Raw genomic sequence first — 11,591 nt, 5'->3', positions numbered from 1 at the left:
TCTTTTTGTATTTTGTAGACAGCAGTTATGTATCTAGAAAACTGGACCGAAATTGAAAAATTTTACTCGACTTGGCGGTTGCACTACCGTGCCCCCAAATATTTTAGTTTTTCCTTGATTCATACACCAAACACTACTTATATTCCAAATTTGAAGCTTCTAGGTCTGCTAGAAGTGCCTTAGAGTTTTGATGATCGGTGAGTCAGTGAGTCAGTGAGTCAGTCAGTGAGTGACAAAATTAAGTAACTTTGACCCGTTATAATTCTTAAACTACTGGTTCAAATTGAATGAAATTTTAAATATACCGTGTCTTTACAATGCCTGCATAGCTAATGAAAATTCAGCCTTCTAGTTTTATCCACAACGAAGTTACAGGCGGTCGAAAATGGCCTGAATTGCTTCGAGAAAAGGATGGTACGGCCGTGCCGCTTTTTTGCTCGACTTGGTGGGGGCACTGCCGTGCCCCCAGATTGTTACATTTTTCAGGGCAATTAAACAAATTCCCTCGAAATAAACTTTGGTGATTCGGCCAATTTTAAGGTTGGTTGGTTTCATAATTTATATAGGTATAACTTCGGGCTTCCGGAATCTGGAACAAGGGCTTTAATTTAATTAAGTTCTATTATTCTCCGTTTTGTCTGACTCTACAAGCAATGTGACAATACCTCCTTCTTCCTTTACCTACTAGCCACTGCCATAAAAATCATCGGAAATCCATGGAGTCGAAACAAACACATGAAATATTTTTGTGACTAAGATATAGGAATTTGATTATGATAGTTTTACTGATTGCTATTTAAACCAATTTATGAGCTTATCAAAGAAAAAATATGTAGGTATTTAGATACATATTACTTTTATGCTCGAAGACGAATGTAGACACACATTGACAAGACACAATTCTTGTTCCTCATGTAGGTACCTACTTTTTTGTTTTCGTGCAGTTTTTTTACTTTATAAAACTGAAATTCCTTTTATGTCGCATTCCATTCATATCCTACTTTAAAAATTATATTGTGTGCATTGCTATTTGTGAGTGCTTAATTTTTTATCTTTCATTGAAATGTGTTATCATTATAGCAGTAATCTGGTAAAAGCTTTGCTTTTAGAACTAGAGAGAACTGCGATCGTCTAACAAAAAAATCCAAAAACGACATCAGTCAAAAAATAAAATCTCCACTTCGACTCCATCCCACCCTCGTTCCGGAGTCAAGAAGGCGCGTCTCCACGGCTCGCTTGGCACCAGTCGCGAACGAAAACCCGCGGCAATCGACCGCCGGTGCCAGTATACCATGTCCTTAGCGGAGGGCGCATCTGACAACGACCAGGCTCGCCAAGAGGACACCAAGAGCGACAAGAGGCAGGTGAGGATTGAGGATTCTGTGTTGTGATGGGCTGGGGGCAGGTATGTTTTTTTAGACTTATATTCTCTGAAAAAATCCTGAAGAGAGTGCCTGTAAGTCTCCAAGTTCAGTGCTTTCGAAATCGTTTGAAAATATTGCAGGTTATGGGTAATTCATTTTTGAAGAAAGTGGGCGGTTAAGCAGTATTTTTGTGAAAACTTATTTCATTGTGTCTAAAATGTGTAACAATAAAAAACTACATGTCATATTATTATTTAGAAAAATTAAGAACAAAGCTCAATTTGAAGACATCACATTTCGTGTTCCTTATGCAGTAAAAGCTTGAATTTGTAAGATTAACTTTTGGATGGTACCAAAAATGAATATTTTTAAAGATAAAATATCCTGGATATCTTTAATGTTAACCTATTACGTAAAAAATTTACAATGGTGGAACAAAAATGATTGTAATAGGTAGACACCTAGCAAAATTCCATACCAATAAGACGCGATCAAAAGTTTCACTTACGAGTATCAATTTAAAAGTAGGGAAAGAAAACCATGAAATTAAACAAAAACTTCTAATAACAATTTTGTATTGAAATTTCGCATCAAAATAATTTTATTACACCTTTGACGAGCTGTTTTATCATAAACTGTAGTTCTTTAGTCGGTTCATAAACTTCAGTTAATCTCATAACTTTCGCGAGCTTTCAGCCAAGCCAATGAATGTCGTAATATGCGTCTCGTTTGTGTAAATGATCGTCTTTGTCTCTCAGAAAATATCATATTGTTTTTCAACAATGGTCAGGTATGCTGTGCATGATCAAGAATTACTGTCGTTTTTCACGTTTTTTGATGTCGCGTTATTTTGAAATAAAAATGTTGTAACTAATTCAACATTAGGCAAGTTAATACTTAAATATCCTATGCCCTTTTCACCATCAATCCCTATTTTTTTAATAATGACCCCTATGGTAACACAACAGGAATTTAGTTTTCATAGGCGTCACTTTTTAGGGATTGATTTGAAAACGGGCACTAAGCAAATGATTTAATTAAAGTTGAGTATTTTATTGAAATTCAATAATGATGGTCAGTGGTAAATTTTTGATTGATTTTATTAAACCTTTCTTTCACACGTGCGTGTTTAGTTGATCCACATTGTGTAAAAATCAAAACACACTTCAAAATAAAGTGTTAAAGAACTCTATAATTTTTTTGAAGTCTAAAATCGAAATTAAACCTATACCTTCATTTAACATTACAATTAAAATTCATAACCACTAGTTATTTATACTCCTAAAATGGAGGGCTCTTTTAAGAACTACACGTGGATAAATTCTTCCTCTCGTTTCCAATCCCAACGTATGTAAGTTACTCCAACCAATCAATCTCAAGAATATCCATTGTCCAAATAATTAAGACTGTACATTGTCTGATCAGTCAGAAGATCATAAACCAATCATCCAAAGAAGCCGCAACCGAATCAAAAATTGGTCATCAAATGCCGCCATACAACTGGACCGCCATTATTTTTATTGTTTAATAGTGTTTTGCCCAAAACCACTGATTGCAACAATGAGAAGACCTTGGATCTATCAGAGATGTATTAACCAATTACTGGCCATTTGCTCCAAACATGGTCCTGGGAAACTAATGACAATTGATGATCACTGTGGTCTGTCCACCCACAGATGAGGAGGCGTTTATGGATGACTATAGACATTTTATTGACCTAATTAAGGATAAACAATTACAGTAATAAAGATGGGAATTAATGCGGATGGATTTTCAAATTAAGTTTTAAAGATCACTTTAAATAATATTGGAGAAATGCATAGGTTACTTGATTACTTAAATCTTCTCCATTTCTACCTGATACTATTTTGAAGGCAGTTATTCATCATGATGAAGATGGCTCGTTTTCTCAAGATTTGTTCCTATTTTATTTAAACACGTCTTTAATTTTTCTCTAAACTTCAAAGCTTTGTAATTTGCCTTGCCCCATAAATTCTTAGCAACCTATGGATTTTGGTAATTAATTAAGTCCCATCTTTATATTAAAACAATTCCATGACAGCTAAATGAGCTTTTGCTCATAGTATTATTAATGTGTCCGATTTTTGAGAAGGTTTATGTTAGGTCTCCAATTAGTTTTGTATCTGAGAATATTTACTGAAATGTTCCAAACAACAAACTTATTGCCCAACAGAAGGGCGTAGCATTTTTCAGCAGGAAGTCGTAAGAAAGAACAATGCTTTAATCGAGGCGCGTGCGCAGCCGAGCGCGAACACGCGTGCGCCATTACAGCCGACTTTGACTTCTATTGTATTTAGATTCGCCTTTTTCTGGTTCATTCAATAAGCTTTTGTGATGTTATGATGGAGGTAATGTTTATTATTAAGAGGGTCATTGTATGTTTGTGTTATAAGCTGCTTTTTGATATAGGAGGTGATATTACACCTTCATCGTTTACTTATAAATTCTCCGTGTTCTAGTGGTTAGAGAATTAAACTTTCCCAATCCAGAGGTCCTAAATTCTATTCCAAAGTATCATTAGGACTTGAATCAACTTGATTGTCCAATGACAAAGATGATTCGGGGACAGCTTTTGAGCAGGGGGGACAAAGTCGAGGATTGCGTGATAAAGATTTACGTTTCACTCCAGGGTTATGATAAGTCGATGCAATCCATAATTACCCAGCCTATGTTCTTCTCTTAGGACCAAACTTTTTCTTTGATCAAAACGTATCAAGCTAAAATAAAGAGAGCAACTTTACTATTATACACAGCTTTTACAATTTCATTTTACTATGATTTTACGCGCAGTATTTTTTCAAAGATAGTTCTATATTTTTATTAAATTAATTACTTCAGAATCTAATCTCAAACCCTATTCCCCAGATGTCAGACTCGTACATGTGGAAAGAACAGATTCACACTCTCATGAAGGGCGGAGAGAGCGAGTCCGACATATCGGACTCCGAACACTTCCTCACGAAGGGCGCGTTCCTCCTCACTCCCTCTCACGGGCTCAGCATGGAGAAGGCCTCCGCTATCTGCGAGAAGATGGAGTTCAAAGGCTGCTTCTCTCTCACCAAGACGGCTACTGGGATCCTCTTCAAGTTCTCAAGCGTGGACGACTACCAGATGGTCTTCAAGAAGGGATTCCACAAAGTGACGGGATCAAGGTTCTATAGGAAGGTAATTGGTGCTGGTATATTGCCATAGCTGGGCACCGTTAATCAAATAGTTAACTTCGTTAATCGTTAAACCGTTAATAAAAAAATTAACTTCGTTAAACGTTAAAACGTTACATTTCGCAAGATTTAACGCAAGTTAACGTTAATCGTTAATCCGTTAACACATGATAATAAAACGAAAAAAATAATTGTATGCAAGGTTCAAATCATTTCGAAAGCTTGCATCGCGCATGAAATTTATTCCTCTTTTATGCGCTACAAGCTTTCGAAATTATTTGAACCTTGCTTAAGTACAATTATTTTTTTAGTTTTAGTACAACTGCATTTCAGAATAAAAGCTTGTTTTAAAAAAAAAAAAATATTATAATTTTATTTTACACTTTTTAATAGTATCTCAATCTCAGAGCCTTGGTTCAATTACAATACAATTTAGCACCAAAATGCTCGAAAAGACAAATCCAGCAAACCCAAACTCGATAAGTTTCCACCGTTTCGTTTAGGAATTCCTATGGCCACCTCCTGACTCCATTCGAAAAGACAAATCCAACGAACCCAAATTCGATGCGATGCCGCCGTTTCATTTAGGAGTTCCTATGGCCACCTCATGACTCCATCATCAGATCAGCTCCATGGTACCATAACATTGCATTGTCATCGTACTTTCAGCTCAATCGGTTGAGGAAAACTGGTCCTAAATTCAATTGCAAGAGTTGTCCCACACATACCTACTAACAAGTCTCGTTAGTGATCTGGTTACTAAAACTGTTGTTTTGGGTTCTGGAAGCCCGAACGTACTTGTCAAAACGCGTTTTTCTAGCGTTTTTCAGCGTGCCTGCTGTATCTTTTTGGTAAATAGTAGGCACTGGATTAACGATTAACGGACTTAGGATAATTTAACGGAAGTTAACGAGTCCGTTAACATTTTTTAAAGTTAACTTAAAAGTTAATCCGTTAATAGAAATGTTAACTTCGTTAATTAACGATTAACGGATTAACGAGTTAATGCCCAGCTATGTATATTGCTTTTCAAAATTGACTCCTTCATTTTTTCGCATTTGCGGCGATAGTAATCGATTTGTGTATCACACATAAAGCCTTTTTAAACAACAATATTTCAAGAAACGACGAGGTTCCTAATTTATAAATAACTAAAGAGCTAGTTTTCACAGTTGATTCCGATATTAAGCTCTTTCCAAGAACTGAGCGAATCTTGATAGGTACCTATTAGTGTTCTATTATGCATTTTGTTAAGTCTAAATTATCTTGTAGACAGCAGTGCAGACGTGGATATTAATAATATTGAAGTAGTAAAATTAACTACTTACACACTAAAAAAAGTCCACAGACTTTCTCTTTTATGAACCAGCCTTCTTTTTTCCGAACTCGATTATTTTTTCCAGATTTTCCAAGTTTATGCAGATTGGGTATGGACATCGTACATTGATACACAGATGGCCAGTATTTAACAGTTTTTTATCATCGCTGATTTTGTTTGTGATTGTTTTGTGTTTTCTAGTGTTTTTTCTGTTTCTGACATCATTTTCTTCACCTTTCTCATCTTCATCTCTTCGCCCTTCTGAGTGCTTATCTGTGTATAACTTATTATTTATGTATTTTTCCGCTTTAGATCATTATTTCTCATGTATGTTTGGTTTCTGTTTTAATTTGTTTCTTTAATGTTGTCTATGTATTGAATAACATTAGTATTATGCTTATTATTTAGTTTTTTCTTTCTTTTATGTTAGCTTTGCATCGTGGTGTTACGAAACAGGCTGATATCATTTTTACTGGCTTTAGCTACGTATTTTGCTTGATATTCCTTGAAGAACTCTATTCTATTTCATTATGAACTATTTTATATTCCCTAGTAGTTTTATTTATGTCTTCATCAGCATTAACCCTACGGTGGTCGCGCTCTAAAATATTACGTAAATGGTCGCGTGGATTACATGCGTAAGCCATTTTATAGAGTAAAAAAAGAAGACATCGCTTTATAAAAATATGTTTCTTTATTTTTTATATTTATTGTTATGTATTAGTTAATGAAATAATCAAACAAAGAAACGAGCAGTTCTTCTCAGTTTTTATAAATTAACCAAAACATAAAAATCATCATTTTTCATCAAGAAAATGTCAACTGTGGCAGTTCAGAAATTATTTAGTACTAATTGCACTTATTTATTAATTATGTTTTGAAAAAGAGATACAGGCCATCATGGAATGATAAGGGGCCATCCATAAAGTACGTCACATGAATTTCATGATTTTTTGACCCCCCCTCCGTCCTTGTCACAGGTGGTCACATTTCTGAGACCCCCCCCTCCCTAGTGTGACGTCACATGTTTTGCAATTTCACATCGAAAAATTATTAAATTAACAGCAGTTCCGAAATTAGTTTTATTTCCATTTAAATTAAGTACTTTTTTTAATGAAATCAACATTATATCAAATATTTCAAACAATTGAAATGTGATGTCACGAAACTTAGGACCCCTCCCACCCCTTGTCACACCATGTCACACTTTGTCAACCCCCTCCCCCCCTCTTTACCTGTGACGTACTTTATGGATGACCCCTAAGGACAAATAAATTTGTTGCACGAATTACAAGTATTTCCAGAACTTTTATTTCGCTTTCTTCCGCAGTCAAAGTAGCGACCTAAAAAACTCCGCTGTGATGGTTCTGAGTTAGATGGCTAATCACTGGTCTGAGAAACTTGTTCCCTTGTGGAATAATGTGCACTTCTTCATCAGAAACCGAAGAGTCGCTAGAAGATACGCTTTCATTGTCAATTACTTCTAGCCATTCCGCAATTTGTGTTTTTTGTCTATTGTTCATGATTTTTATCTGAAATATAATGATTTTATTGAAAACACAAATGTAAATACATACCTATGCCGTAATTATTTATTACAAAGCATTAATTTACACTAATAATGCAAAAACAAACACATTAAGTAAAAAAGGTAACTTAAAAAATACTTACGTAATTGGTCGCGCGGATTACACGGGTAGACCATTGGCATTTACGGGGCTCCTGCGACACATCCACAAGCGACCTGGCGCTCACACGTCATTAAGTGTGATCTTCGACTATGCAACTTAAAGTACACGAAGTATCAAAACGATCACGTTGACCGATTTCAAAATATTCGACAATTTGCACGAGTGGATTACGGGTGTAATCCACGCGACCACTGTAGGGTTAACAGTAGTGTATATTCCTGTCATTCTTTTTCAAGTAGAATCATTCAGCCCTTTATCATAATCAAATTTTAAATTATTTAATTGTATAATTCTGGTCTGCGTGCACGTAGAATTTTGACCAATGACCCCAAGCTACCCATCCTTATCGCTCGCGCGTAATTATGTTGCTGTCGCGCTCGCACACTCACTGCTGTCGCGACTGTGCGACGGGCGCCCGCCCGTCGCACAGTCGCGACAGCAATATAATTGCTCGCGAGCGATAAGGATGGGTAACTTGGGGTCATTGGACAAAATTCTACGTGCTCACAGACCGGGCTTTTTAGAAACATTCCAGCTGTAATCAGCTCCAGTGTTCGTACCTACATTTCAAAACATCATCATCATTTCCACCACGTTGTTCGCCATTACGAACCACCTCTTATTTCCAGATCGCCATCCCGTGTCGGCCGCAGAAGACTTTCACCGTGTATGTGTACGACGTCCCCGACGAGGTGCCTGAGGAGGACGTGCGCCACGCTCTCTACAAGTTCACCTCCGTGGTCGAAGTGGTGCGTCTACACTTCACCGGTTCTCCCAGGGAAGGGAATACTGGTGAGGAATCTTTAGAATTATTTAGAACTAGCGGCCGCCCTCAACTTCGTACGCGAGGGATCCCGTTTTACCCCCTTTAGGGCTGGAGTTTCGTAAAATCCTTTCTTAGCGGATGCCTACGTCTTAATATCTATCTGCATGGCAAATTTCAGCCCGATCTGTCCAGTGGTTTGGGCTGTGCGTTGATCAATAGATCACTATGTCAGTCAGTCAGTCACCTTTGAGTTAATATATTTAGATTCCTTAGGAATTTGGAAAATTTGGTCTACTATTGTTCTAGGTAAATGTGACCATACATGATACTTTGGCCCAACATGTTGGTCCAGCACCTTGGAGCAACCTGAACAGCCAGGTATAGGCTCCTTGGAAAAGTTGTCATCGAATTGGCCAAACTCATGTGAGGCCATGAAAATAGATTCTAGGCGCTATTCCTATAGCACCATCGTGACCATACCCTATAACCACATGGGGACAATTTCAGCTCGCGCTGAGAAGTGATGGAAGATACTGGAGCATCTTTGTCCATGTCTCTAGTCATCATTTTGTTCGGAAGAATACCAGTTCCTATTGCCTTTGAAAACCCACAAGGTGGACCGACGACATCATAAAGGTAGCAGGGAAGCGCTGGACGCAGGTCGCTACCAATCGATCAACAATGGAAAGCATTGGGGGAGGCCTATGTTCAGCAGTAGACGTCCTATGGCTGAAATCATGATGATAATTGCCGTAGGTTTTGATATACTTACTGCTCAAGAAACTAACCGGTCCCAGTTATATCCTTAAGGTATGTAGACAGCTTTTAGGTATTCACATGCTTACTTTACCTCCAGGAACCTCCACCCCCAAGCCCATGGAGAAAACTCCTCCCCGCGCGCTGACCACCATAGACGGGGAATTGGTCAGCAGCATGGTGCCCAAGGAGGCCAGCAGCGTCATCCGCGTGACCCTGGCCAACATAGAGGAGGCTAACATCCTGTTGCAGAACGGACTCGACTTCTACGGGGCTACGTACTTTCCTACGGAGCTGGCGACTCCGGCGCAGGCCGCTAAGCTTATTAAACCGAGCAGGTATGTGTTTAAAAGATAACTACAACCCCTCTATAATCTGGTCGCCGAGCACGTAGAATTTTGTCCAATGACCCCAAGCTATCCTTATCGCTCGCGCGTAATTATTGCTGTCGCGACTGTGCGACGGGCGGCAGCAGTGAGTGTGCGAGCGCGAGGATAGGTAACTTGGGGTCATTGGACAAAATTTTACGTGCTCGGCGACCAGACTTTAGCTAACTCACCTTCAAGGATTGACAACGATTAGTCCGATGGTGTCTACAACATTGCCTAGTTGTCACTACCGGATCATAATGTCGTACAAACCGATCGAGTTAACTGCGCACCTGGCAGCCGTGACGTCACATCGACGCTCTGGCATGGACGGGGCGAACGCGGGTGAGTGCGAGGAAGAGCCACATTCCAGCGAGGTACGCAGTTAACTCGATCGAGTTGTAGGGTTGAATCCTCTCCGTATTTTGTGACGTGGACAATATTCGACCGAATTTTGAAGATGACCTACTCATTTGTATTTACTCTGGTAGCATTAAAAAAATAATACATTAGTAGCTACTACCTACATGAAATCAATTCAAAGCTACCCAGAAAATGCCAAGTTAACCAAGATGACTGTAAAAATTCTTGATTTGTTTGGGTTTCAAATTAATGTGTGCATACTCTTTGAAATAGGTTTTATCTTAAGTTAAATTACAGGTGGTTATTATACAAAGACAGAGTGGATGCGAAACCAACACCGTTTAAACCCAAAAAGTAATATCAATAGGTAGGTAAAACTAAATCTTTGCTACCTATCTAATATGTGTGAGAAGTGTATGCTATGGGTAAAGTTGAATACACCAAAATACCCACTAAACGCCACTAACAGTTTTTTTGCCACAGAGAAAGATGGAACTAAAGTGGAAACCATTTTGCGTGATGTAGCTAAAGCCCGGTCTGTGAGCATGTAGAATTTTGTCCAATGACCCCAAGCTACCCATCCTTATCGCACGCGCGTAATTATATTGCTGTCGCGACTGTGCGACGGGCGCCCGCAGTTTCTTTACTCATGTGCCCGCAGTGAGTGTGCGAGCGCGACAGCAACATAATTACCCGCGAGCGATAAGGATGGGTAGCTTGGGGTCATTGGACAAAATTCTACGTGCTCACGGACCAGACTATAGAAATCACATCTCTCAGCAGGCACATATAATCCAATCCAGCTAACTGCGCACCTCGTAGGATTGCGACTTCCTCGCACTCACCCGCACACCTCACCGCGTTCGTCCCGTCCGTACCAGAGCGTCGAAGTGACGTCACGGCTGCCAGGTGCGCAGTTACCTCGATCGGGTTGCAATAGTTACAACCAATGCTAATGCTGCATGGGACGTCCACCCGCGATGTGGACTGACGACCTGATAAAGTTAGCAGGAAGGCGCTGGATGCAGACCGCTATCAACCATGCGATGTGGAAGTCATTGGGGGAGGCCTATGTTCAGCAGTGAATCCTGTGGCTGAAATGATGATGATGAATGCCAATGCGTATTATTCTCCTTCCAGAGTCACAGGAGGCACTGTATCAGCTCGAGTCCGCGATCTTCTACCAGTTTTCGATCAGCAGGGCTTCGCCAAGTTTGCCCCTCCCGCCTCCCGACTGGTCAAGCCCCGGTCCAAGTAAACAAACCCTCGCCAAGTCTCCACAACACTTGGCAATGAAGCCAAGGGCACAGCTGACCCTGACGACCCGGCCAAGAACACGGTTCTATCGAAATATAATGTAACCACAGTAAATCAGTACTAATATCGAAATTAATGATGAGATTATTTTTAGAAGATCCTTTGTACCATCCTGCATTTACATGTTACGAGATACTAATACGTGCCATTGATAGAACTTGTATTTACCATTGTTACCAATAAATTAATTTAATTACTTAGATTTGTCTTATTTATAATTTTAAAAAAGCCAAGTAAAACGAATCTAATACATACGAGTATATCATAAATAACCGTCGCTGGCGCCACCTGTGATAAGTTTGCGTGAACAAAAAAGAAGTCAATTTTTTTTTATTCGTAAGGTAGGCCGAAAGATCACTTGACTCGAATATGAACCAAGTGAAAAGTGCATTTTAGTGTTTTGTGACTAGATTTCTGTTATTTATAATTTAAATCCAAGCAAAAGTTTTGCATAATAAATAGCCAC

At 38.9% G+C, this 11,591-nt stretch overlaps 1 protein-coding gene across 4 annotated transcripts; it reads left to right on the top strand.

Annotated features, from left to right (window-relative positions):
- The first annotated feature begins 1,243 nt into the window (after positions 1–1,243).
- Positions 1,244–11,325, top strand: LOC135084291 (uncharacterized). Of its 4 annotated transcripts, XM_063979098.1 has the most exons (7): positions 1,244–1,364; positions 4,251–4,550; positions 5,950–6,003; positions 8,185–8,347; positions 9,178–9,415; positions 10,106–10,175; positions 10,949–11,036. In XM_063979098.1, the coding sequence occupies exons 1-6, from the start codon at positions 1,293–1,295 to the stop codon at positions 10,164–10,166; spliced, it is 888 nt and encodes a 295-aa protein (XP_063835168.1). In that variant the 5' UTR covers positions 1,244–1,292; the 3' UTR covers positions 10,167–10,175; positions 10,949–11,036. The 4 variants fall into 4 exon arrangements, with proteins under 4 accessions (XP_063835168.1, XP_063835166.1, XP_063835165.1 ...); XM_063979096.1 differs by lacking the exon at positions 10,106–10,175 and having other exon boundaries at positions 5,950–5,973; positions 10,949–11,325; XM_063979095.1 differs by lacking the exon at positions 10,106–10,175 and having other exon boundaries at positions 10,949–11,325.
- The last annotated feature ends 266 nt before the right edge of the window (positions 11,326–11,591 follow it).

Source organism: Ostrinia nubilalis, chromosome 25 (assembly GCF_963855985.1).
Source record: "Ostrinia nubilalis chromosome 25, ilOstNubi1.1, whole genome shotgun sequence".
NCBI lineage: Eukaryota > Metazoa > Arthropoda > Insecta > Lepidoptera > Crambidae > Ostrinia > Ostrinia nubilalis.
The sequence above is the reverse complement of the archived record's forward strand: the minus strand, read 5'-3'. Positions and strand labels throughout refer to the sequence as shown.